At 34.2% G+C, this 27238-nt stretch overlaps 1 protein-coding gene across 1 annotated transcript in view; it reads left to right on the forward strand.

Moving 5' to 3' along the window:
• Window positions 1-27238, forward strand: part of LRP1B (LDL receptor related protein 1B) — a 236065-nt gene that overhangs the window by 134662 nt on the left and 74165 nt on the right. The window contains exons 42-48 of the mRNA XM_085320958.1: window positions 10950-11138; window positions 11932-12080; window positions 13380-13473; window positions 15107-15223; window positions 15328-15447; window positions 18530-18649; window positions 23691-23807. Coding sequence (XP_085177084.1) covers window positions 10950-11138; window positions 11932-12080; window positions 13380-13473; window positions 15107-15223; window positions 15328-15447; window positions 18530-18649; window positions 23691-23807 — 906 coding nt within the window. The remainder of the gene's footprint in view (window positions 1-10949; window positions 11139-11931; window positions 12081-13379; window positions 13474-15106; window positions 15224-15327; window positions 15448-18529; window positions 18650-23690; window positions 23808-27238) is intronic.

The following is a 27238-nucleotide window of genomic DNA, read 5'->3' on the forward strand; positions in this document are numbered from 1 at the left end:
ATCGAGCAAAGAAAAAAACTCTAAATAGGAATCATGTGAGCGGTGAGATCTGAAGGAGTAGTTCTAGAAAACTAAGAATATTTTAATCTTTTTCTGTGGCCTTTGAGGGTATGGCTAGCTTGCTGTGAGTTTCTTTTCTGAGAACGTGTGTGTTGGGTCTCAAACTATCTGTTGTGAAAGTGTATCAGAAAGTGCCACTGAGACTTCCAAAGATCCAGTGAAAGAGTTTCTTCTCAGAATGAGTGGCTGTAATGTAGAGCATAAAACAATATTGTCATATCAGATAGACCCTGAAGTGTTAGTGCTTTGCACAAAATACTGCTTAAAGACAAACAGAACAATTTTAGGTTAATTATTTACATGGTGCGTGTTAAATCCATGAGTGTTTTTTCCATGCAACTGCAATTTATTTGTATTTTGGTAATTTAGACTTTAKTAGAATGAATTTTTGCAAAAAGTATCTTTCATTCTTAGAGATTGTAAAAAAAAATTCTGAAAAAATAGAATACTACTTTTATTCTCTTGTGAAATTCCTCAATTTTTCCATMGAGAAATAGGCTTTTATAATTGTCAAGACAGTCCAGTAAGAACCTTGCAAATATGCTAACTAGGCCAAAAATCTTGCAGTACTWGGGAGCTCTTCTTGGCACTAGGGGCAGCAATGACCTTGCTTATCTACTTGAAGTTTAACGCTTGATTATGTAAACTGTCGTTAGAGTTTAGCCAATTTAACACTGCAGCATTCACAAATGCTATGCATAGTAAATGATTAAGCAACCACTGAAACACTAATCTGGCTAAGCACTAAGCTGGCTTACGTCTGTGAGCTTTAAAAACATTTAAGAATTTGTCAGACTTAACAGCTGCTTTTGGTTCCTATTGCCCAGAGGAGATGCAAGCTTCACAGTTCCCCAGCTACCTGATTGCCTCATACAGGTTTTCGTATGCTTCAGAGCTCTTAAAACCCAGAGGTGCCTACCATTTTCCCATTTCACACTTTGAAGATAGTATTTCACTGTAATGAAGCTATAAAAGTTGAATCAGATAGCCCAGTTTAGGAAGTACGGAAACTCCTCTGAGCTGAGATTAGTCCTTAACTGTGCTGAGTTCTTTGATGTTTTATACTGTAACAACAAAAGTTTAGCACTTCACTGCTTCATCGTATATGGGCATGAAAATTAAGAAATGAAGAAGTTTTGAAGCTTTAAATGAATTGAGTATGTGTAAATGACTCCTTTAGTGGAAATATAGTTATCAGAGAGAAACTTTTTARTATAATATCTTAATTAAAAATTTCCTTTTCTTTGGAACTGGCTTGTGCCTGAGTGCTAACAAACTTCAAAATTGGTGTACATATATGCCACTTGAAAGAATTAAGTTGAAGGTTCTTTGACTTGATGATGATAACTTTTTTTTTTCATTTAGCTTCTGCAATTTCAAATATTACAACTTGTAAGAACTTTGTCAGTACAGAAAGAACAGAAAGAAGTAGCTTGTTGTCAGTGAAGAAAGGTGCAGAATGTTGTGCACCTTATATAGTGGTGGTAGATTTTTGAAAATTTATTCTTCTCTTTTTATGTTACCATTTTAAGTCATATTTAAGAGTTCACTTTAGTACCGTTTGTGCCTTGAGAGATGTGAGATGTTTTGTGCCTCTGAGTATCCTGCTTCATATATGGTACTAGTTTTGGGACATATGACAACTTTTATATGAATATTTTTTAAATAGTATTATACTAATTACGTATTAAATTGTGTATGTAACTAATTATGTATGTACTAAAATTATATCAATTTTAACTATTTCAATTAGATTTTTGACTGGCTGTCTTAACTCTTAATGCTAGTACTTGAATCTTCTGTTTTCCAGTTTGAATATGTGATGTATATATTACATTCACAGAAGGAAATACGTATGCATGCACATGTTATCAGAAATATCAGTAATAGTTTCAAAGTTTTAAAGGCTTCAATTAATGAAATTAACCTATATATTCCGTGAAAACTGTATTTTCTGTTTGTTAAGTTTGGCAAGGTGATTTAGTAAAATTAATATTGATTAGAAAATGTTAGATATGTCTGTTATCGTTAAAAAAAAAATAGTGTTTTTGTATAACTTAAGTTTAATTACCTCATTATATACTTTTTCACAAATATAGTATTTGTGAAATATCTTGTTTCCATTATTCACTATTATTTTCTTGTCCTTGCACTTCAAATCCATTATCAAAAGGAGCAAGYAGCAGCAGAAGTACTGTACAGAAATAAAAAGTATAGAACCTGCTCAAATATTTTACAATCTGAATATAAACTGAAACAAAAGTAGATATAAGGCAGTTCAAACAGAAATGGCAACATTATGGACCAGTAATTTCAGCACAATAGGGGAGCAACTATTTCCAGATTTATTTGTTTTTGTAGATACAATGCCTATTTTTCCTTTAAGTGATTTGAAAAAGAAATTATGGGTTTTTTAAGCCAATTATTTCAAGGTCAAAATTATCTCTRCAGATACTGGATATCAGCCTAAAGGAGTTCAGCCATTCTCCTGTTTATTTTTTGTAGGTATAATGGCTATGAAAGAACTAGAAAAAGAATAATGAAGTGTATCTGTACATGTTAACAGATCTCTATCTGTCCCTGAATGGCAACGTGAAAAGACTGAGAGTTGTCWTTGACAGAGGATAATAGATGTAAATTGACAAAAGGGTAATAGAGGTAAATTAGGTCTTATTTATTCTAAATTATTGGGCAATGAGACTTAAATATCTATAAATAATAGTTTATGTTTAGCTACTTCAAAATCAATTACTTGACGAGAACAGTGAAGTTTGAAAGTAACATTTAAAGTGCAGTCTCGAGGAAACATGCTATAAAATGTCATTTGCAGTTCAGGAAATCAGAGTTTCAGAGAATGGTGTGGAAAATGATGCAAACMTTTTTTTTAGTTTCCTCACCAGAATAGATCTTCTTTCTCTGGATGCCACAGCTCTGAAACAGAAGCTGCTCTAATGCGACCGAGGGAAGAGGGTCACATGAAATGTTGCTTAACAGAACCTTGAGCAGGTCCTAGCTGGGTTAGGGCATTTTAGGAGAAGCGTAGCAGGAATCTTTCTATCCTCCTCTTCCTGCACAGTTTTCACAAGGGCGTTGCACAGCTGCAGTCTCTTCTCCTTGGAAAGTGGGACAGGTCTTTCTCTAAATTAAAGGCAACTTTGAGAATGTAAAGTTGTCAGCCAGCTTCAGCTGGCCTGAACAGGATTAGGGGAGGCAAGCACCATAGAAAATGTAACCTTGGTGGATATGATAAAGTCCGGATGTTTTTGTAGCATTTTTTGGTTAGAAGGCGTCATCGAGTTCCTTTTTAAGGGCACTTTTCCTTGGTGCACAGATTCTACCAGCTGACAGTGGGACTTTTTTTGCATATTGCTAGTTAATAGAATATTTGCTTCTGCTTTTGGAAATACTGTACCTTGCCTTAAGAATAGACTGGAGAGAACCATTCACTGAAAATGATACCTAATTTTTTTTTAATTATTTTTTATTTGCATAATTCCGGTTAAATTCTTTAGTATTTACTGGAGATACATAAAATGAGAGTATTGTTTATGTCTCAGTGAGGGCAGAGTGGGACCGGGCTTTACTTCTATACACTCCCGCAAACATTATTTTGTAGCTACAAAATCTCAAATAACATTTTTTTCAGCCCTGAAATCAAACCTTGAAAATTATGCTACATTTTTTATACTTTAGAATGAATATCAGAAGTACACAGTATTGCTAGCAAATATAAGGAAAATATAATTCATATAAGGTAAAAGTAGACATTTTTATCACATGTATAATAATATGTGAATTTGTATTCTTGAATGACAGCTGCTGCAAAGTGTTGGACAGATACCTACATTTTAAATCTTTGCATACTTCTCACAYGTCTACATAACCATGTTACAGAATTGTGGGACTCTTCTAAGTTTTTTTAAGTACTTTATTTCCTTTTATTATGTTATCTCTGGTCATTGTTATTTTCCTAGCACTTCAATTCTGTGTATTGTGAGCCTCCCCTTCTTCTTTTCCACCTACCTATACTTTCTTCTTCCTATTTTCTGCAGCCTTCTGACAGACCTGTACTTGTCTTTCTTTTTTGGCTTCTTTTTCTTAACAGAATTACCATCTTTTTTTTTTTTTTTTTTTTTTTTTTCGGTCTGTTTGGCCAAACACTGTTTGGGATCAGTATTCTTCCCGTATCATGAGAGAATTCATTATTTGTGTGTAATATCAAACCTGGGTGGAAAAATAGAGCTGGTAATAGAAGGCCTGTTAGAGGAGGCGACTGCATGTTGCAGCTCACCCACTTGTGGTAGCAGTAGAGACTGTGGTAGAAAACGGTATCACAAAACAGAGTTCAAGTGCAGTTTTTCCTCAGAAATGACTTAGAAAGGTCATTTTGGATTCCGTCTTTGTTATCTCCAAATGAAGTCAGATAAAATGTTTTACTTCACAAATAAGAAGAGCAAGGTACTGAAAATCAAAATGTGTTGTCAATTTGAAATCACAGGATTCTATTGCTGGAGCAGATTAAAGCAATTTTCCTGGTATATGATGCATAGAATGTATGGTAGTATTATATGAAAAGTGACATATATCATTTGATCTCTACTGTATCAAAAGTTGCAAGAAACTTGAGTCATGGAAATAACTAATTAGGACTCAGTGGAAGCAGTCAATTGGGCAGCACTGTTCAGGCATGTATTTATGCAAAGGGCTAAGGGTGCGTTTCCCCTCTTCCCTCACACCTTAGCAGCTTTCCAGTGTGCAGGTCCATGATGGTGCAGCCTGAGACCTGAGGCAGTTGAGCAGTTACTGCTTTTCTGATTGAACTGTACTTCAGTGAAGATTTCTTCACTTGAGAGTAAATAAAAGTAACGTGCATGGGCAACGGGGGGGTTATTTAAGGATTTGATATTCCAGTGATGGGGCAAAAAAACACACATAGTAAACACTGCTCTAATGAAGTGTTCTTGCGGACTGTCAGAGCTGTGTCCAGTAGATTGTGGATCTGTAGATGGTGTATTTTGTTTGTTAATCAATAGCTTAATTTTGCTGGATGCTTTGAGATATACATAAGGCTGGGGCGTACTTCAACCCAATTTTAGAAGCTTTCATAGAGACCATAGCGTGATATAGTTACGAGAAACCTTAAAAGAGAAAAAAAAAATYTATTGAATGCATAGGTAATTCCAGAATAAATTCATACCAAGCAGTTCTAATGGATGTGTGTTAAAACGTCTAACTATTTAATTCCTCCTGAATTTGCTGGTCTAGATCTGACCCTTCAAGTCAGGCTAATGTAATTTATGTGTTTAACGGTATATATTACTCTAACTAATGGATTGGTAAGTTGACATCTTGATTAAATGTTTTCAAATAGGTAATACTATCAAAGCAGAGGTAATTACCAATTACAGCTCTAACCTGTTTTTACTCTGAATTTGCAGAAAATAGTCCATTTTCACAGTACTTGCTACAGAAAGAAGAACAATGAGGCTTGCTTTCCTGTTTAAAACTGTGATTCAAACTATAATGTGTGCCATGAGGTCCGTTAGCATTGCAGCAAGCAGCTAATGTTTGTCACTTCTAAAGAAGTAGATGAATAATGCAGATTGGTTTTCTTGAAGTTGAAGGAGAGAAGTCTGAGAGAAGAAAGTGGATCTTTCCTCTACTAAATATATTTATGATCAATAGCTGTTAGTACCTGCAATCTTGGAAAGCTTGAAACGCTGATGTTGTCAAAAAGAAAGAATAAGGGGAGGAGAGACTATTTTACTGTTGCATCAAAAAATAAGATGCAAAATTACATTATGATTTTGTGTTGTTTTTTTTTATTCACATTCCATGTGAACTTTAGATTTTATAACCTATTACATGACAACAGTTTTGATGTTCTATTCTTTACAATATACTAAAAGTTAATGGAAAGATGCAAAGTACAATTCAGCTACTGTGGACTCAGTAAACCTCAACCAGTATAGTAAATCCGAATTAGCTGCCATTAAATGTCTATAACTTTAGACATTTAGAATGTCTATAACTCATTCTTTACTGATGTACCAACTAGAAAAAAAAAAGTACATTAATTTTTATGATCATCTTAGAATAAATTTTCTTACAAAAATATTTGAATCTATTGACATTGTATATATTTTATATATTTTTTACTTTATATATACATTTATTTTTTGTACTGTTTTATTTAATATATAGTCTATTCACTGGTTCTTTGATGGATTTTTTTAATAATTTTATCTAAGTTTCATAGTTGGAGTATTTATAGGTTTTACAGCTCTAAACCATATAAAATCCAGAAAGAATCTTGATCAGGTTTGTGTTGAACTCTGTTTAATGACAAGTTGATTTTACTGCAGAAACCTATTAATATTATAAAGTTAATCCAAAGCCAAAAAATTTCAGAAGAAATGAGTGATTCATAGTACCATTTCCTCGTACTTTGGATCAGTGTTGGCTAGAGCCTCATCCTGTGGCAGCAGTCCGGGCAGCATGCCATAGCACCTTCCACGTTCGTATGGTTTGATGTGCATACGCTGGGCCAACTGATTTCCTGCTGGCGTGTGTGGTATGTTGTGTTGCTGTCTTGCCTCTTGAATTCCAGACAAAGATACTTCAGTTTTGGTTACATAACAACCACTAAAGTCCTCTTTCCTAAGGGTTGTGTGAGGGGAGGTGGGCCAAAGGGACAGGAAGGATGCTGTATTTAAGAACCTGCTTTGGAGAAGACCTGCTGCCCTTCCACTGTCACCTAACAGGGAACATGTTCATCTCCTGAAACACCTTGTCTCATGAAGAAATTGGGTTATTTGTGGAGGGAGATGCCACAAAGYTATCCAGTAAGATACTTGGCAGGAATTTTGTTGAGGACTAAGTGCATTATGTCCGGACAGACTGGACCTGTCCTTCTCTGGTCAGCCTGTAATATAGTCCTGGTTTAGATAGTGTTTCCCTGCTTATGGCTGTGGAGTAGTAAGTAGAATTTGTTCTTTGAAACTCATTAGTGAGGAAGATTTTAGAGGATAATCTCCACTTAAAAGTACATTTTATACACAGTTTGTTCCTCTCATTTTCTCACCAAGGTAGTCACAGTCAGAACAGGGAAAAATGCCATACATGCTAACAGCATAAACAGCTGTAGTTGAGCTCAGGAGTGGAATTATCAATAATGGTAAAGTCTATCTGCAGCATTTCAGGTTCAGAGTTATTTCATAGTTCTTTCATTGTACTGTAGGAAGTAACTTGTTTCTACACTAAGCAGCTTCCTCTCCTTCACAGTGAAGACTCCAAGGGAAAACTCACATGTTGAAAAGGTCCGATAGGAATGAGGACTCATTTAGCAACATTGATGAAAAGAAGATGCTTTCTTCTAATGAAGGTTCAGTTTCTTGCTCTACATGTCAAATATCTGTTTGAACAGAACCACTCTCAAGAAACTTCGTTTGACTTCACTGTTCATTGGATGCATCCAATTCTAGTCTCATGATAAATTATTCTGGAGAATGAAGCGCTTTATTTATCTAGAGGTCAGAAATAGACAGTGGCAGAACAGACTACAAGCCTACTCTGAGAGCATTTAAATCATTGACAATTTCTRTTTTTAACCAGTATGCTTTGACAAGAAAAAGTCGAATTTTTAGAAGGAGATTCAATTGTCCATGTACTCTGTCTACCTCTTTTAAAGAACATAAAAAAGAGAGTATAGCATTTATTATATTGTGGTTTTGTTTTTTAGACATCGGAAGATTTCAGCTTCTAAAGCTGCCCCTTACAGAATTGCTTTAAAAAAAGTCAGAGAAAAGTATATTTGAATCACTCAATTATATTCTGAAATACCTGGTCCTGATTTTACTGTTTATCATTTTATCCCACCTATTTAACTCAGCTTATCTATTAATAAGGTGTGATAAGAGAATTGAGACAGTATATGATATTTTACTGAATCTTTTAGTTCATGGATATAAAATTTCAACTGCATTCTGATGGTATGCATAATCCATTAAAGCTATGATAAGTTGTATACTTCGATTTCTGAATAGATTTTATGTCACTGTGGTGACCCACAGATTTAAATAGAAAGTAAAACAAGCATTTACTCATATATCTATACTGAGGATTTACTGACTACTTATAATTATTGGAGTGCCAAAAAAGGATGACTGCTAGAGATGTTCTTCATTGATGGGGGATGGGGAAGACCAAATGAAAATAATTGTCCCCAGTAAATCTTCTTCATGTGCATTAAGGCTTTTACATGCCTATTTATTCAGATTTGAATCTCAGCTGTGATCAGAATAAGAGAATACAGACAAAGAAAAAAGAACATTTATTTTATTTACAAGTACTAGGGTGATATATCTTTGACATCTTAAACTGATGCCAAAAGGAGCAGCAAGAGTCATAATTTATATGAATAGATATCTTTTCAGAACTCAAACAAAAGAAAAATAGATTGAAGCCTAGCTTCAGGGTTGCACTCAGAGTAACAGTTTGTGTTTCTGCTGTTTATTCCATCTTCTTCTGTCAGTCTGGTGTGTATTTCTAGCTAGAAAGTGTCCTTTGAGATTAGTGGGAATTTTATTGTTTTCCATATGTTCCTAAAATTCATGGTGGTCTTTTAAATTTTGTACTGTGGCTCAATCACATGACTCAGAGGCTCCAAGAATAGTTACAGTTTACCTAGAATAAAAAGTCCCGTTTAATGTGCCTAAGTTTCTGTATATGAAGATGGCAGTATGGGTGTTAGTGATTCAAACAAAAAGATGTTTCTCTTGCACAGTATTCATGCACGCAGATAAGGATGAGCTCAGAGTTCATTCAGAATTATAATTTCCTTTTCTTTCCAATTGACAAGTATATTTAAGGGGTAGGCTTCCCTATTTAATTACTGTAATCTGGCAGTAAGCATAGGATAGAAAATTAATATTCTCAATTAATAATGTTAAACCATTTAACAGATCATTCACTTCTTTCTAATTAAAATTAGAGATATATGCCTTTTCCTGAACAATACAAAGTTGCTCAAACTGCTCAAGGATGTATGCAAAACTCAAGGAATCCCTCAAAACATTCAAGGATAATCACCAGTGTTCTGCAGAAAACAGAAAACTGGTAATGATGGGCATTTGTCTCCTTAGTCTCAGCTGTGAGTAGATGCAGGATTACCTGTTCATTGCACTGTTTTCAGTACTAGAGATTCCTGTACACACCACACTCATCTAAATTGAAGTTATATACCATTTTCTAGTCTATAGCTTATTTTATCTTGTGGTGAGAGAATGTCAGCCAGAAGGGGAAAGAATATAATGGACTTAGCGTACTTGTAGTTTCTGTGTTCTTAATTTCCTGTACTTGAGTTGTTACTATGGCAAAATTGAAAATAATAGTAATTCAAGTATTCTTTCCCTGAAGAAAGAGGAGCGAGATAGCAATAACCAGCATGGGGAGTGATTCGCTTCTAGTTTATAAAGATCCCCTTTTTACAATGTGATTCTTCAAATAATGGAAATTGCAAGAGCTTTTCTTGAGGTGTGCTATGTTAGGTAGGGAACCAGGCCAAAGTGGCCCGTGTAATAGTGCCAAAAATTCAGACTTCTACATGTACTTGCACTTCAGCTAATTTCTCAGAAATGATCTGAACCTCTTCAAAAGAGCATATGATGGCTAGGGAATATGTAAGCATATAAGAAGGCAAAATAATTTCAGGTCTAAGAAGCAAGGGCGTAGAGTTTCCCTTGACTAGGAGGCAAGGTACCCTGCGTGGAATTCAGTGCAGGCAATAGTATTGTGTACAAAGGGAACTTGCTATAAGTTGACGTCCTTACACTCGGTATCAGTCATCACTTGAACTATGAAACATTTGAACAGATAACTTAGAGATTTGCCAACGCAAGTCCCATCCAGGTARAAAGATGAATCTGTTTTAGTCAAAGAAATAAGAGTGAAGATGTCGGGTGTATACAGGTTAAAAATGATAGACTTAGCTTCTCTGGTTTGCCTTCTCAGCTCTATCAGTAWTTAGGCAGGTTCAGTGACAAAAGAGGTTATGATGTACAAATTGACCAATACARTAGGATTTTGTCCTGTGACATTTATGGTTACAGTTGTGTGCATAAAAAAAACCAGTAGAATTAATTTTATGTTTACCAAGAGCTAATAGCCAAATGTTAAAGAGTATACAGGCRTATGAGGAATATTCCAAAGCTTTTTCCCCCTTTTGTCCTTTATTTGCTTTTCTTTTTAACAATGCTGATGTGACATTTTGTAATATTAAAACAATAGGGTAGTATCATTAGTTTTGTGTAATTTTTCTTGATTGTATGGTTGCTTATACTAGGAATACACAATAAACCCTCTGACTGTTGTGTTTATTTTAATATAAAACTACTTTTTTCAGTTATATTTTGTCAATTTAGTTTGCCAAAATGAAGTGCTAACAATTGGCGTAAACGAAGTTGAATATAGAACATCTGAAGGTGTATACATTGCATTTTGGATGTGTTCTAGTAACTTCTGAAGCCCAAAGACACCAAATGAATACTGGCCTTCCATAAAGACTAAATTAAGTTATATATATTTTTACATACTTGTTTAAAATTTAGCACATCATTTTTTTAGAATCTGGAGGTGATCTTTGTTAACTGAAATTCTTTTCACTTCCATAACACTGGTCAGAGCAACTAATGCTCAGCAAGCAGAGCTCATGTACCYAATCCATCTTTATCGTAACTGGTAATAAAGAACCCGCTAGGCTTGACACATTGTCATGACAATTATTCTCAAGGCGTTATATAGTAGTTGTATCTGTCAACCCATGCAGTATGGAATATTTTAACTGGCAGTCTTCCAAGAGTGAACATTAATCTTTGCATCTCTTCTTACAGTCCCTAATCAAGAYATTCCAGGGGTGATTGCACTAACACTGTTTGAAGACTACATCTACTGGACAGATGGGAAAACCAAGTCGCTCAGCCGTGCCCACAAAACCTCTGGATCAGACAGACTCTCRCTGATTAACTCATGGCATACCATAACAGACATCCAGGTGTATCATTCCTACAGGCAACCTGATGGTAATTATTCTGTCTGTGCTTTCACACRTGGCTGTATTTCACTTAGCAGCCAGTTTCTGACTTAGTGGAAGATTGCTTGTTGTGTCTAGTGGTATATTTTTATTTCTGTTTTGTTTAAAATTTTGGAGTTTTTAGATTGGCAAATCTAAACATAAACCTGTGATTAAAGTTGTAATTATGTCTGATATTAAATAAATGTAATGCATCTTGTTCAGTGACGAGATACATATTTGGACTCCTAAAAATTAACCCAAAGACCCTCTGGATACTGACCAGAAGTAGGGAATTCTTAAGTTACAATATGGTACAAGTTACCAGTTATCAAGATAGAAACAATGTATTGCAATAATATTTAATGTTATTGTTGCTGGAGTAGAAGAGTGTTAATATTACGAAGAATACTGTTACTTAAATACTTAAATATTTAAGTACCATACTGTAATTTAACAATTCTGTGCTTGGACAGAGTACATGCTTTTTTTCTTTTTCCTTTCATTCTTTCAGTGTTTGAATCTACATCCAGGGTAAAAATTAATTTTTGCATACAAAAAAGATGAATAGTTTAAAGGCAAAGATTGCTTCTTAAGGGGTTTTGGTTTGAGACATTTCAGTGTAAAAATTATTTGTGTAATATATTCTTCCTCTATAATATAAACAGATACAGTGAAGTATCATGAAATAATAGATTTTGATTACTAGAAGCTGTCATAATAGGAAGAAGTTGCTTTTTTTTTTTCCCTAAAATCAGTGATTAGCTGACAATTCTGATATTCTTTTTCTATTCTCTCCACAGTGTCTAAACATCTGTGTGCGCTGAACAACGGTGGCTGCAGTCATTTATGCCTTCTAGGCCCTGAGAAGGTGCATACTTGTGCCTGTCCCACTAATTTTTACCTTGCTGCAGATAACAAGACCTGCCTATCAAACTGCACTGCCAGTCAGGTAAGTGAGGGAGGACTAGTTGTGTAACACTGTGCTTTCACCTGCTTTTAAATAATGAATTTTAGTGCTCATGAAATGTGGAAGCTTCAGTCAAATAAGCTGAAGACTGGGTAAGCCTTGGGAGCATCTGAGGTTTCAAATGTTTCATCTTGAAGAAAGTTAATTGAAAKTAGACTTGCAAAATGCCTTTTTTCAAGAGAATGCAGAATTTATTCCCAAATATGGATGTTTATGTCAGTTGTAAGAACAAATAAAGCTACTACACTCATAAAAATTACTTTGAAAATACATTCATATAAAATATGAGACGTAAGAATATAAAGCWTAGTGTATAAAATGGTTTTTGGATTTTTTTGCACGATCAAACTATACATAAACGCAGGAAAAGGGACTCAGTCCATTTACTAGATAGGGTTGATAGGATTGCGTAACAGTATACAGTAGCTGAAAGGGGAATGGTAAAAGGTGCAATTATTTAACAATTAGGTCAATTAAAATATTGAATTCTTAATTTGAAATGGCTTCCCCATTACTTGAAATTAGCATTTGCTGTTTTTCATGAAGATATAAGGTAGATTAACTAGAACATAGAGATTTCTTTCTTATTAGAGAACGACTTTGATAAAAGTTTTTGGACCATTGTACTCAGACAATTAGCTTAAGATGATTGTAATAGTACATTTGGCTTTTATAATCTGTAGTTTTTSTAGTTGTCCAGCTTCACCAAATGTATACTAATGACTCCTTTTGACATCCTACATCATGATGCATTTTTTCTGTATTTGTTAGGGAAAGAGTTTTGCTGTTTATTTCAAAGAAACAGCAGTCATCTTAAGTTATCTTTGATGTTTTAAAATGATACATAATTTCATACAATTAATATTGTTATTTCAGAAACCTTCCCACTGTCATCTTCTGTTCCCCTTGAGGTAGTGCTTTATGTTGTTTTAATTTCTTCATAACATCTTTTCTGTTGAGATTCACTGCTTATTCCTTCCCATTAAGTGATGAACAAGTGCTTGTTATGGAATACAGTAAAATTCAGTAGTTGTGCTCATGTGAGTGGAACTACAAATCAGTGTAGTAACATCATGGAAACTACAATGAGTTGTATTAGCTGAARCCTCATTGCAATACGTCTCCAAAAAAAAGAATGATGTTTTAAAAAACAAGTCTTGTAAAATCCACTACCAGTGATGATTGATAGAACAATGACTTAATCATCAATTATACTATTCATATGAAAATATATATATATATATATCAAAGCTTTCCTTCCCTCTTCCTTTCCTTTCACAGTTCCGCTGCAAAACTGACAAATGTATTCCATTTTGGTGGAAATGTGACACTGTTGATGACTGTGGAGATGGCTCTGACGAGCCTGAGGAATGCCGTAAGTGTGTTTTGAATTTGGAACCTAGCTTTCTCATTTCATATCTAATATAATACTTTACACATATTAGGAAGGGGTTTTTTTGAAAGCGTTTGTTTGCAGCCRTGTTTGTTTTCACTTGGGTCTCTGTCAGATTTACCAAGGGTACGCTCCGTTGTCTATCAGTCCATAGAAGATTTTCATTAACTTACCACTGTGTGCTAAGGGTCTCTTAAGATCTTTGGAAAATCACAAGAATATGTTTTCATGCTTTAAACCTTTACTTGCTCCCATCTAAGTTTTAGCCTAAGATTTTTATCTTAAAGTTTTATTTTGAGGCTGCCTATTTTTGTATACAAATAAGACAAAATATGCCAAATGTATTTGGTTTATTTTTATACATAATAGAACTGTGGTATTCTAATCATATTTACTTATATTTTATTGCATTACACAAGCTCAGGTACACGTTATTTAGTGCAATTTCCTGAATAATAATAACATTCTCCATGTGATTCCTACTAAGATTCTGTGTGATTTACACAATCAAAAATTTGTTCAAGCATATTATTTTATATAAATACTAAGTTTTATAGTTTTATAAATATTATCAAAGGCAAGTTTTGAGAGTTAAACCTCACCATTCCAATATAAACAATTTTATGCAATGAACAGTTTCCATGCATCCTGTGCAACTCTGACAGAGTCTCCTCAGCATGGTGCAGCCTTCTATAGTTCATATCATAGGTTACTGTATTATTATCCCATTGAGCTTTAGACAACTTGAAGTCAATTATGATGACATTTGCAGCATCCCAAAGGATGACTACAGTGATGGCAGCTGACTGAAAGTTTACTTATGTGTTAATAAAATACTCTTCTAGTGTACTAGGATCCTACACAGTCATCACTTTGATGCTGCTATTTCTCAGTCCGAGTTGCTAACTGTTCCAACATTATTATATAATCTACATAAATCAAAAGACTATTGCAGTATTCTCCCCTCAAGCTTATACACACAAAAGTCCCTGTAATTCTACTGTGTATTCTACAAGTTGTCTAGTTAAGTAGCAATTTATTTCAAATTTGTGTATCGAAGTCATCCATGTTTTTACAATTTTACAATTATTTTTCCACTGCAGAGGCCTTTGAAACTAGTCTTCACATACATAATCATTGTACATAAGAGTACATCTTAAGCTACAATGCGTTTATATAGAATATTACTCTAAAAGTATGCAATTGCTTGTTCAGTCAAATGTCAGTGACTGTAAGAATGAACAGTGGTAAACCTTTCATGGAAAATATATTTAAAATGGAATAGCGGGTTTCTTAAATATTGATTTGAACTGAAGAATTTATCTTTAATAGCAATTCGCTGTTGTGTCCATAGTATGCATCAACCTGTAGAGGACTGTACTCTATATCATTTGTAAAATAGAGGAGATATGCAAATTTGGAATCTTAGAGCTTGAATTTAATTTTGTTGTAATACATTTGCATTTTAGTAATTATTATCTGCTCAGACTGACATCATATAGTCAAATGCAATAACTTAAGAAGTCCTTTAATTAGTCCACAGAGGAGGAACAACGCTCTTGCCATTTTACCATTCATCTGAGAATATTGATAGAACTTTTCTTTCTTTCATCAGCGGAATTCAGATGTCAACCAGGACGTTTTCAGTGTGGAACTGGACTTTGTGCTCTTCCAGCCTTTATATGTGATGGAGAAAATGATTGTGGGGACAATTCTGATGAACTCAACTGTGGTAGGTGACTATATTTAGTAGAGACTTGAAACATGCTAAACTGATTTTTAAATGTTTAAATTCTGGCAAGAAACTCATTGATACTTTTATTCTTTTAACTTAAGACACACACGTGTGTCTGTCAGGTCAGTTCAAGTGCACTAAGAATCAGAAGTGTATTCCACTAAATCTGAGATGCAATGGACAGGATGACTGTGGTGATGAAGAAGATGAAAGAGACTGTCGTAAGTTATGTTTAGAGAATTTTGCTCTGAAAGTTGTAATTAGTTTTAAACAAGAAGCTGTACTTAGCTATGTAAAAGAATTTGAGGGACATGCAAAACAGTTAATTTACTGAATTGCTTGATATACAGTATTACACATACAATATAAATTAAAATGTATTTTATTAATTTCATTTTTTAAAGGAAGAAGAATAAATTAGTTTCAAGCATTTAATTGGGTTTCTGACTTAGGCTAAAATTTCTATTTTACTCTAACCACCTCATAAATGACTCTCATCYTAAGCTTGCTTTGTGAAACACATTTCAGTGGAAAAAGATGTTTTCTTCTACTTCTTTTGCTGGAAAGGATGTAACTCCTGTATAACTCCTTCTGCGTCCCTTTTTTTTGATGGTGGTCCTCCACCTTACCTTTGGAGACTTCTCCATTAATTTGCCTACATAACATGATTTTTGTTTACTCACCTTTTCATACATCTTGACTTTTGTAAGTTCATTTTCAGTCCATATTTGTTACAAATGAACAGGAGGAAGTATTTTAAGATTTAGAATAGGAAGGTCTTGAATAGCTTGTTTCTTTTAGCATTCTGTAATTAAAATGACTGTGGGATCTTCAGATGTGACTCTGTTCTTCACTTGGTTATTTTTTTTGGATCTACTGCTCATCCAAGGTGCTTATCCCTATTTTCTGAATTAGCTCTCCTAAGGTCTGCGTATGCTGCATTTCTGCAAAATCATGGCCATCTCCAAGGGAAGGGTTGCTAAGGATAGAAAGGCTTTGTTAATTGTCCTGTTTGATGGCCATCTTTCAAACAGCTCAGCAGAGCTGTAGCCTGTGACAGACAGTATTATCTGTTTGTTTTCATGTTGTGTTTCTTTAGAAACGGATTAAATGGGGCCAGATAAACACCTAGAGAAGATGGGAGAGATTGTTCTTTTCCTTATGAAGAACTGTACATCCTTACTATGTGGAAGATTCCAAAACCACGAAGTGTAGCTGACAGAAATATAACATAGCCCCAGCCGCAGAATCTGGAGCACAGCAGTGCTCAGGAGCTGTGCTGAGGGAGGGTGGATAGGGTCAGGATCAGTGGTTATGGAGTTGAATACTTCTAGGATTCAGAGAAACAGTACAGTTTGCTCCAGCGTAAATGARGTCTCTGAATTGTCTGAAATTTAGTCATTAGCCTACCTGCACAGTGATGGRGGGAGAGTTACACACACTCTTTTTTATTTCTGTTCTGTCTTGCCTAGACATTATGAGCTTCTCTCTTAATGGAAGTTAGGTGTGCTGGTTTATATTCTGATCAAATCTAGTGTATGGCTTCTAAAAATTCTTAAGTTTCCTTTGGGGAGTTCACTAGAAGGGGAAGGTTTAGGTAAGTCTGCCTCAAAGTTTGGATTGACTTGGGTTCTTGYGACAAGACGAGCAGTAGGTAATGTTACCAGTCTCTTTGTGGTATCACCAGGCTAGGATTCACGAAACACGGTTCTACCATTGTTTGGTGTTACATTTTATGTCACCTTGAAGTCGCATTGCCATTTTGTACTTTAGGCTCTTTGTATATAAAATGGAGGCAATTGTATTGGTCATCTTTGTAAAGCATTTTGAAATCTTCTGAAAGGTGTTCTAGCTGAGTCAGTATTATTTTTAAAAGTATAGTTAGCAACAGAGCAGAGTCTAAATGTGCATTCATTCCAGCGTTACGTTTATGTATGAAAACCTTACACTAAAGCAAATAATACAACTGCTAATGAATCTGAAATTTCTTATTCTTGAAAAATCAAAGAAATAAATAAGAATATTCATTTCAAAGAGCAAATGRCTTTTCAACACAGATAGGAAACTTCTTTAAAAATACTATGGAGTTCAGCRGGTAAAATCTATTGCAAGTGGTTAAACCAGGATAACATTCATATGGGGAGACGTTATCAGAAAATAGGTCATATTTAATGTTTTTGTCCTATGTTTAGTTCCCTTAAGAACAATTAGGAGGTTCTTATACCTTATCTCTAAGAAACTTGTAACCATCTCAGTGCGAATAACTGGCTCATAGTACAGCACAGATGTGTCCTTTTATTCGTCTTACATCTATGCACCAAGTTATAAGAGTTYAAGAAATGTAAGATCTGGCCTATATGCTGGTTAGGAAGTCAGTATAGAATCACAAGTTCCACTATATGTTAGAAATCACATTCTATTTTAATAGCCTGACAACAGAATTTTCTTTTAGGGCTTGACCTTTACCTTTTCGCTTAGCTTTGGAACTTAGTACAGTAGGAAAGAAAAGACGAAAAAGAGTAACTTTTCCTGATAAATGCCTAGGGGAGGTATCCCTGCTGAAAGACCCTTGATTCTTTCAACRTCCTGGCTGAGAGGAAGGACAGCAGTTGACCTCTCTACTTGGAAATGAGAGGGAATTAATAGTGCACTGAGGATCTTTCTTGTTGTGAAATAGCTATCCAAAAATTAAAGGAGCTTGAAGGAATAGAATGAAAATTAGCTGCAAGTTTGTATCTTTATCTTACTGTTGGATTCAGCCTAACGTTTATTCTGTTAGACTGAAAGAGAGAAACGATTTTCAAACTTTTCTCCTCATTTGCCCATTACCTATTAAACAGAGACCACAGAATGTAAACAAAACTGGACATAATTTTGATTACTTTCACTAATCAAAATGATTCTGAGTTGAAAGCCTTCAAGCTAACTTTCAGAATTAATAGCTGCTGTTTTTAGAAAGTTAGAGGGGAAAAAATCTAAATGCCTTAAAACATTAATACAAATTGTATTGTATTGTATTAATGTTAAGTCTATTTGTTTGTTGTGAAGAGAATATTGCAACAGACACTAGTTTTTAAATTTGGACTATACTATTATATAAAACAATATGTAAATAGAAGGCAAAATTATAAACAAAATAAATCTGAATATATTCTTACATGTATTACTTAAATGATGTTAGAAKTCAGAGATACCCTATTTCTGAATTTTGAATCCTTAAAGATTTATTCTTTTACTTTAAAACAAATATTTGAATTATTAGCAGAAATTTCTATTGTTAATTTGGAATCTTTTTCTTTAAAGCGGAAAACAGTTGTTCTCCAGACCATTTCCAGTGTAAAACTACAAAACACTGCATTTCTAAATTGTGGGTATGTGATGAAGACCCAGAYTGTGCTGATGGATCAGATGAAGCTAACTGTGGTGAGTATGACAGCAGTCATAAAATGAGAGAGCAATGCAGTTGAGGTTGAAAGGTTAACTGCAAAAATAGATTAAAATCTAGTATTTTCTACACTAGCATCTTTCAAGATGTTTTGTTTGAGCTCAGTTTTTATTTTGATTTAGTTTTGAATCTCCTACTCCAGCTTGACATTATTTTCTTTTACTATTCTAATAAAAATGATTCCGCTTAATATATATTCTTTCAGTATGTGATAGTACCTATATAATATGATATCTGTATCTGGCTCATACAGTTCTTATTGAAGTGCAGTCTTTGTATGAGTAGATTATACACTTTATATTATAYGACTACATTATTGGCAGGACCTGTAAATGTGTCTCATATGGAGTATAGTGACATTCTTGATTTTTCTTACAGAATTACCCAGTTTCCATTAATTTATTCTGCATACTTTGTTGCTACTGTAGTTAATAAATAGGAAAAATGTAATAATTTGCTGTAATCTTCTTTATAATTTCACTAGACATGTATTGCCTTTTTATTTCGGAGATGAAAGATACACAGTGTAGCAAAATCATTTCGTAACTAGTGAATTAATACACCTCACAACAGCTATATGGCCATTGAATGTACAGGGAAAATGACTCAGAATCAAGAGCCTTAAGTCTAGCATGAGGTTGATTTAAATTTTATCAACAGAAGCATCTTCAAGGCAGAAGCTTGTGTTAGTTAACACTAACTGGGCAGAAGAGTCCAGTGCATATTCCAGCTTGACATGACCAGCTTTTACTTCTGAGTGAGTAACATGCTGCAGTATATCACTGCACAAACTCTGCAACYCCACAGGACTTCTCTAAGAATTTCTGTTGCTCCTGAAACTTTTGTGCTTAACTCTGACAGTTTGAGAAGTAGATCCTCAACRGATGAGATCAAGGAAATAATTGCAAAACTGTCAAACCAAGCCCTCAGTTCTGTCAGGTTTTATAGAATATCCAGAACCACAATCTTCTACTCTAATGAGGCAGATTTTTTAGAGTAAAAATACTAGCTTAGAATCCAAGAATTCCTTTCGTTCGTTTTTTGAAGGTGCATTTTTGGCTCACAACTGTAATTCCAGTTTTTTATGTATTTCTTACTGGCAAAAAAAAAAAGATTAATTCATTATATTTCTACAGAAACAGTTAAAATTCTTTTATTTAAACTGTAGTCATGCAAGTAAAAACAGCTAAGCAGTTTCCACATTCATCTGTCCRTGATATTTTGCTGTATATGCCTAATACGCTATTCATAAGAAAACCATTTGGAGAAAAGAAAAGATCATGCTGTATAATAGTAGTTTTCTTATTCTTTGCTTGCATTTCTGGAAAGTACCGAACCAACTTTTTAAATGTAAGTGAAAGAAAAGGATACAAATATTCAATCTGGAAATGGATTATAGATAATCAAAATCAAAGTAAGTGGATCAGTACTGACGTAGTTGGAAAATTACTGGAAATTGATGTCAATGGAAAATCTGCACTCACCACATAATGAAAACCTTTTATGGAAATTCCAAGAAAGGTCTATGAAAAGAAAGGAAAAAAATACTCAGAGGTAGAAGAGAACAGGAAATACAGGTGCATAAAATATTAACAGTGCTCAGCATTAATCAGCCACATATGAGTAACACGTTTGCTGAAATGTGTGGGTCAGGACAAGTTTATACTACCACTGGGACAACTCAGTAACAGAACTATAGGCTGCAGTCAAGAACAAAGCTCCGAGAAACAGCAAAATTTCCATGGATTTTTTTTCAAGTATTTGATACTAGCACTGAAATGAAAATGTCGGACTTGATAAATGCATCTAGRACGTTGAAACTCTTCCTTAGCACTGGAAATATGAGGCCACTGTTTGAATTTCCAAGAAGGGGCATCTTTTTCTATCACATCAGCTGAAGAGAAGTTACACTCCAAGAAACCATCTGGTTTAAAGAAAAAGTCAATGCAAAGCTTAGAGGAGAGAAACCTATGCCATAGAGACTGTTCCAGAGGGCTGTGCTGGGGCTACCTGAGCACTCCTCACTTTATGATCCACTGAACAGGTACTTCTTCCTATAGTGGCTCCATCACCTCCATCTCTGAGATGCCATTTCCTTCTTTTCTTCTGTTTTTTTCCCCTGCTAATTCCAACAGCATTCCAAGATACAGAGTTTGTGGGGTGATATTTTTAAGTAACCCACACAAGCCTGATTGATACGGCATGAAGACATTTGAAAGAAAGAGGAAAAGAAATATAAGTAATAATGAAAAGGAGAAAAAGTGTAATTCACTGTAATTTCTGATTTTAACCATTAGATAGAATAATACCCAAACTGCCAAACTAGCAATTAAATAGTGTAGAGGTGCAGTGCAAGCAATCTCATTTTAAATATTTCTTTTTAGTCACAATATATGAAACTGATTATACAGCTTCGTTTCAAAGACTACCTTTGCCCATTGCTCTATCTCTGCCGGTGAGTAAAGGCTAGTACCTAGGGAAGAATATGGGACCGAAGCAGACCTGTAATGATTCTTCCCTAGGATACTCTTCCAACAAGTTGTGTCTCAGGTAACATGAGCCAAATGTGTCTCTGTACTCAGTAAGGCCTGATGGATTTCAGTCTCCTAATATCTTTGTAAAACTTTTACAACATCCTGTAACAAGGAGTTCCAAAGCTTAATTAGACAATGTATGGAAAGCCAAATTCTTTTTTTATTTTGAATCTGTTATCTGCATATAATGCCCCTTAATTTTTGTTCTGAAAAAGAATGAACAATATATTCGTATTTACAATCTCCATGCCACTCGTGATTAGGTATAGTCATATACCAACTAARCCTTTACAAGCACAGGATGGCTTTATTTATATTTTAAACAAGTTTTCCTTAATTTTAGTGCTTTTAATGTATTAAAATGWTCTTAGAACAAATTCTAGTCTGTACTTTTTTAAAATTTTAAAGACGACTAGTTTTATGAACAAACTTTAGTAACATTAAATTATAAAATTACAAGCTGAATATAATAAAGATCTGCATATGTTGGCAGTAACACTAACTTGTAATAGTTTATAGTTCATTCTGCAGATGCTTGCAGTGCAAAACTTCTAGTATAAAGGGCAATTTCTTTTTTGCTTAAATGCTTCCCAGTGATATATTTTRCTTAGTCAACATTTGGTACTGTATATTATTGGCGATACTATATTGAATGAGTTTGTTAACATGCTCTGAATGTATTCAGTCTTCTGTGGTTAGTTTCTGACTCAGATGATTAAAACAGAATTAGAAAATGTATGCTTATTAACAAGTACATGGTGTTGCATACGTGTTGCATATGGAGTAGTAGGTCAAATTAATTTATTCTCTCTGTCCAGACAATTAAAAGAACCAGTTAGGATATGTTAATCCTTACCCACATTTTAATGCCTTACATCACAAAAAGCTGTTTTGATCAGAATATGAAGAAAGCTGTATTTAGTCCTGGAAAATGATTATAGTCTGCRCTAAAGGGTGTATGTGTTTGAGGTATTAGCATAATGTGTAAGTACTAGTATGATTGTGTTCTGCTTCGTCATGTTTTTTTTAAATATCAATTTTATTTTTAGCCTAAAGAGTTAAAGTATTTTTTTTTGTGTGATGATGATGGTTGAGAGATTGTGAGTCTCCTTCTCTGGAGATATTCAAGGCCCGCCTGGATGCAACCCTGGCTAACATGCCCTAGGTGACCCTGCTGAGCAGGGGGGTTGGATTAGATGATCTCCAGAGGTCCCTTCCAACCTTACTGTTCTATGATTCTATGGTTATGTTCCATGAGAATGTTGAAGGATGCATTATATAAACTTAAACTTTCTTCAGCAACCTAAGAACTTTCTGTATCCAGTATTTGTGACAGCCTACCAGGCCCTTGAAGAGCTAGCTGATGCTTGATCAAAAGCAAGTTTTTCTTCCGTTTTGGATTCTGTCTCCTTTAGGTGTCCACACACACACACAAACACACGCACACACACCAGAATTAAAATCCAAAATCTGCAGTCCAGTGCAATTGATGGCAAGTTGTGGTTTTACTTCACTGGGATTGAGACTACAATCAAAATGTTTTAAAGGTCAAAACATAACCTTTTTTTTTCCTACAATCAAGCCTTCATCCTATTTTCTTTTTTTCTTGCTCATTTAGAATTATTTGTAAAAGGAAATATTAGATATGACTGCAAAAAAGATACACCACAACCTCAGGCAGTTGCACAAATACCTGAAAAAAGCGCTTTGTCTGTGACAGTAGACCCATTGATCTCTCAATAGCGGTAATTTGGACAGAGAAATGTGAAAGAGAAGTAACCATAATTTACTACTTTCACTTCATACCATTCTTACTTAAAACTTCCCAATTTAAGGTAGTTTCATTTTAAGAAAAATAGAAAGCAGTTTCAGTGTTGAAAACAGATATAAAATGACTAAGTGTGAGTGTGTCTTTCTACTTTTCAGAGCTCAGCCATTCAAAGAATGAGGTCTTGCACTTCTTTTGAGTAAAGTAGTTTTACAGTAAAATTCAAGACAAGTCAGTGTGGGGTGTTTTTTTTGAGATTCAGTGCAATTATGCTAACCTATCCAAAGCTAATTTGTGTATTACTGATGAATTTCACACTTTACTGTAAGTAGTAATTTATTTTGACAGATTTTACAGTCTATTTTAAATATTTAAATCTTATACCATCCCTTCATTTAAAAATGGCTTCAGAAAACTTATCAATTTAAAACACATTACAGTTCTGTCCTATTTTTTGCACTTTCAAAATGCGTGTTTTGGCTATTATCATATGCTTTATGAGCATAACTCTTTTGGTGTGATGGAATCAATAGGATCTTAAAGAACGTGGTTAGATTGATTAATTATTTGTGAAAATAACATTTTAAGTATTATGATTGCTCTTTCTAAAATATACCTTGCAATATTCTCATGTCACTGTTCAGTAGCAGTCTTTCCAGTTTTGACTCTCCCTCTGCAGTGATAATGATGTGTAAATGATAGTCGTCTTAATTACAGATAAAAAAACTTGTGGACCTCATGAGTTCCAGTGCAAAAACAACAACTGTATTCCAGATCACTGGAGGTGTGACAGCCAGAATGATTGCGGTGATAATTCTGATGAAGAAAGTTGTAGTAAGTAATTTTGGCCTAAGTGTGTGTTATAAGGTGTAGAGTCAGTTTAGCAACATGTAGGAGGAAAGTTCTTAATACTGATAAACTGCACAAACATTTTTTCATGGAAAGCCATCTGATAAATTGAAAATCAGTTGATAGATTTGAAAATGTCTGTTGTTCCAGTTTTATGTCTGTGCTCCAAATGTCTGTTGCTCCAATTCTCCAGTTTTATTAATTCTCATAAAGAGTTGTAATTCTGTATGAAAGAGCTATGCAAGAATGCCCAACCTCAATAACCTTACAAATTCGGAATATATAATAAAGTATCATCAGAGTTGCTTGCCTTTGTTCATGATACTGTCTCTTAAATGTCATATTCCTTATCTCTAGGTAAGAGCCATAAAACCTCCTCAGTGTTGCCTTAAGGGATAAACATTTGCCAACAATAGTATTTGATCCAGTACTATCTGCCCATTATATTCTGTGTATTCCTTAGATGGTTTGCATTGCATCTTGGGAAGTCTGCTTTCAAAGTGCTCAAACATATAAAAAAAAGTAGACCTTGTTACTTGAAGTAGCTCTGTTCACCTAGTTCGATCCATAGCAACCTAAATGCCTAATACCTCTCTGCAATGTCACTTTCATTGTATTAATTTAAATCTGCTTCTCATGAAGAAATGATAAATTCTTAATGATTTTCTTCATCTTGCAATTGTTTGAAATCCAGMGAATTATTACTTTTGTGTAGAAAATCTTGAATCATCCTGGATATGTGTGTATATATGTACCTATTAGGTATGTATGTATGTATATATATATGAAAAAATGTATATATTTTTTATATATTTCCCAAGGAGATAACCTAAAATCCGTAATGCTAGGCATTCTCACACCAAGCAAGTGCTGCGTACTCCTTTCTCCTATCCAAGACGTGGTATGCACAGGTGCTCAAGATGTTCTGAAGAGGACATTTTACTTGAAAAGTTAAAGTGGACTTGTATGCCTACCTTTTAATCATGCTCTGCACTTGAATATGATTCAAGTTACAGAAATCTCTAGTAGTACAGTTACCATATGAAAGTATTCCTCTAAAGCCAAAAATGTCATGTGATTCTCAGTAATTCAAAGCCACTTACAGTTATACCTCAGGGGCTTTTTTTTGACACACAAATTTTTATTAGCTTTGTGAGGTATTTTATTTTTGAATTAATTATTAGTACCCGTGAGATTTTTCCATTTTCATTTGTAAGTAGTATGAAATTATTTTGTGTTCATGTAAAAATCACAAAACAAGACATTGTTCAGCTGTTGCAGTGTTAAGCCACATGACTAATCATTTTTTAAAATCTGAAAATCAAAAAAATCCACCTCCTCAAAATGTTCTTAGTATTTGTAAAATATGTATCAAGCATCTTCTTTGAAATTTGCCATGAGTGAAGCAGGGTTTATTTATAATCTAACATTAATAGTTTTTTTCCCCTAAATTTTATTATTAACACAATATATTGTGATAAAAATGCTCAAATTACACAACAGGAGCAATCTATCTTTGTTTTTGATGTATTAAGCTTGCCGTCTTTGCATTCACATCAATCGTGAAGTTATCCATTCAGTTCTTGACTGCTCTCTAGACTTTCAGATAAAGAAATTGATAGTTAATCATAATGGCTGGAATTAGTGAGTTGAGAGAATGCAGATGTCACCTGTACATCAAGCAAGACAGTTGTTTAAACTCTCAGATCAAAACTTATCACATGTAAGCACTAAACAGAGTAATAATGAATTGTAATTTGATTTTTAGCATTTTTGGTTTTCTTTTGCCTGTCGAATGCATACTTTACTTCCTAACTGTCGAATCCCTTATTCTGCTGTCTAAATTAAATATAGCAGGCTCGCACAACTGTTGTAAAATTTAAAATGTTGAAGCACTGGGAAAATACATAGTATTGTTCAGTTGTTTGAAATAGATTTATAAAATTCTTTATATGCTGTCCAGTCACTTATAAAATGTAATGAAACAAATATAAATGAAATTAGAATACAAAAACATTTGACAAAATGTATTACGCTGCATATTACGATAAGCTGTTTATGGCATACATGAATTTACAAAGGACTTGTCAGGCAACTGTCAAAAAATGGGTTGTTTTTCAAGAATGTAGAATGAATTTGTTGAATAATACAGCCTTATGGTGAAATCATCAGAAGTGAAACAATGCAAATTAGAAAATATCAATTGATGTGAAAAATTAATATTGGTGTAATGCAAATGGTTGCTTACACTTGAGATTTTTTAATATGACTGTTTCCAGCATAGCATCACCAGACTGCATGGTTCTTCCACTGTATTTGTCTTACGGTCTATAGTCAGAACCATCCTTCCTAGCTGACTTTTTACTGTCTTGGACTTTCTTCCTAATGCTTATATAGCTGTGTGCAAATGTGTTGTGCTCCCTCTGAAGCTGACAGAAGTTACTGGAGGAAATCTCAAGCAGTCTGATAGTAGCAGCTCCAGGAAGAGATTAGAGAGTCTTACGATGGGGAGGCTAGACAAGGACGTGCGGGAGCAGAGACTGGGCTGAAGACAGCACTACTAATGGGACCACTCCCCTAGCTCTCCATAAATACTGTTAAGCAGCAGTTGAATTTTCTGGTGAATTTACTCAATTTTGGAAAACCTTTTTAAAACATTAAGGCTGCCAACTGTCATTTGGAGTCTCTCCCAAATAAGTGAGAGTTGTTATTAGGAAGGTTAAAGGTCCATATTGAGTAGCATTGAACAAAGTGGAAAACATTTCAATTCTTTTTGGTTAATTAATATCTTGATGGGGGGGTTGCCTTTTGAGTTTGTTTAGATTTCTTAAATGAATTTGGACAAAAGTAATATTTTCTCTTTCACTGAACTTTTAAAAATAGAGAATTAGATAATAATAACCATCTTATTTTAACATCTAAAGAAAGCATCAGTAATGCTTTAAAGAATATAATTTAAGAAAAACTCTAATGTAAGAATTGAAGAAAAATGAATAATGGTATACCAAAACATAAATTCAATCAATGTAGGAATATTAATGCTGCTAGAGAAACTTCCCAAGGCTGTAGCTCTTACAAGTTGTCAAGAAAACAAATTAGTTAATTTTCACCTGGGATAGTTTGTATCCCAAATGCATTGAGAAYGAGGAACTATTTAATGTTTAAGTAAAAGCAWCTTTAACATAYGGAAAGAAACTAAGCTGGAATGTCTCATAATGTCATCTGGATAAGCCATTTYMATATATAACAGTAGGTCTTGAGTGGATAGTGCATATAMATTCTCTACATCCTTTACATTACTTAAGACTCTTCTGCTCAACTGACTTGGTGCAAATATGACAACATGTAGTGTTCRGTTTTCTGAAAGCACTAGGCAAAGGCAAGTACACTGCTTTTGGTATGATAAGGTGATGTGT

Source organism: Rhea americana, unplaced genomic scaffold, assembly GCF_003343005.1.
Source record: "Rhea americana isolate MKP2758 unplaced genomic scaffold, rheAme1 scaffold_67, whole genome shotgun sequence".
Lineage (NCBI taxonomy): Eukaryota > Metazoa > Chordata > Aves > Rheiformes > Rheidae > Rhea > Rhea americana.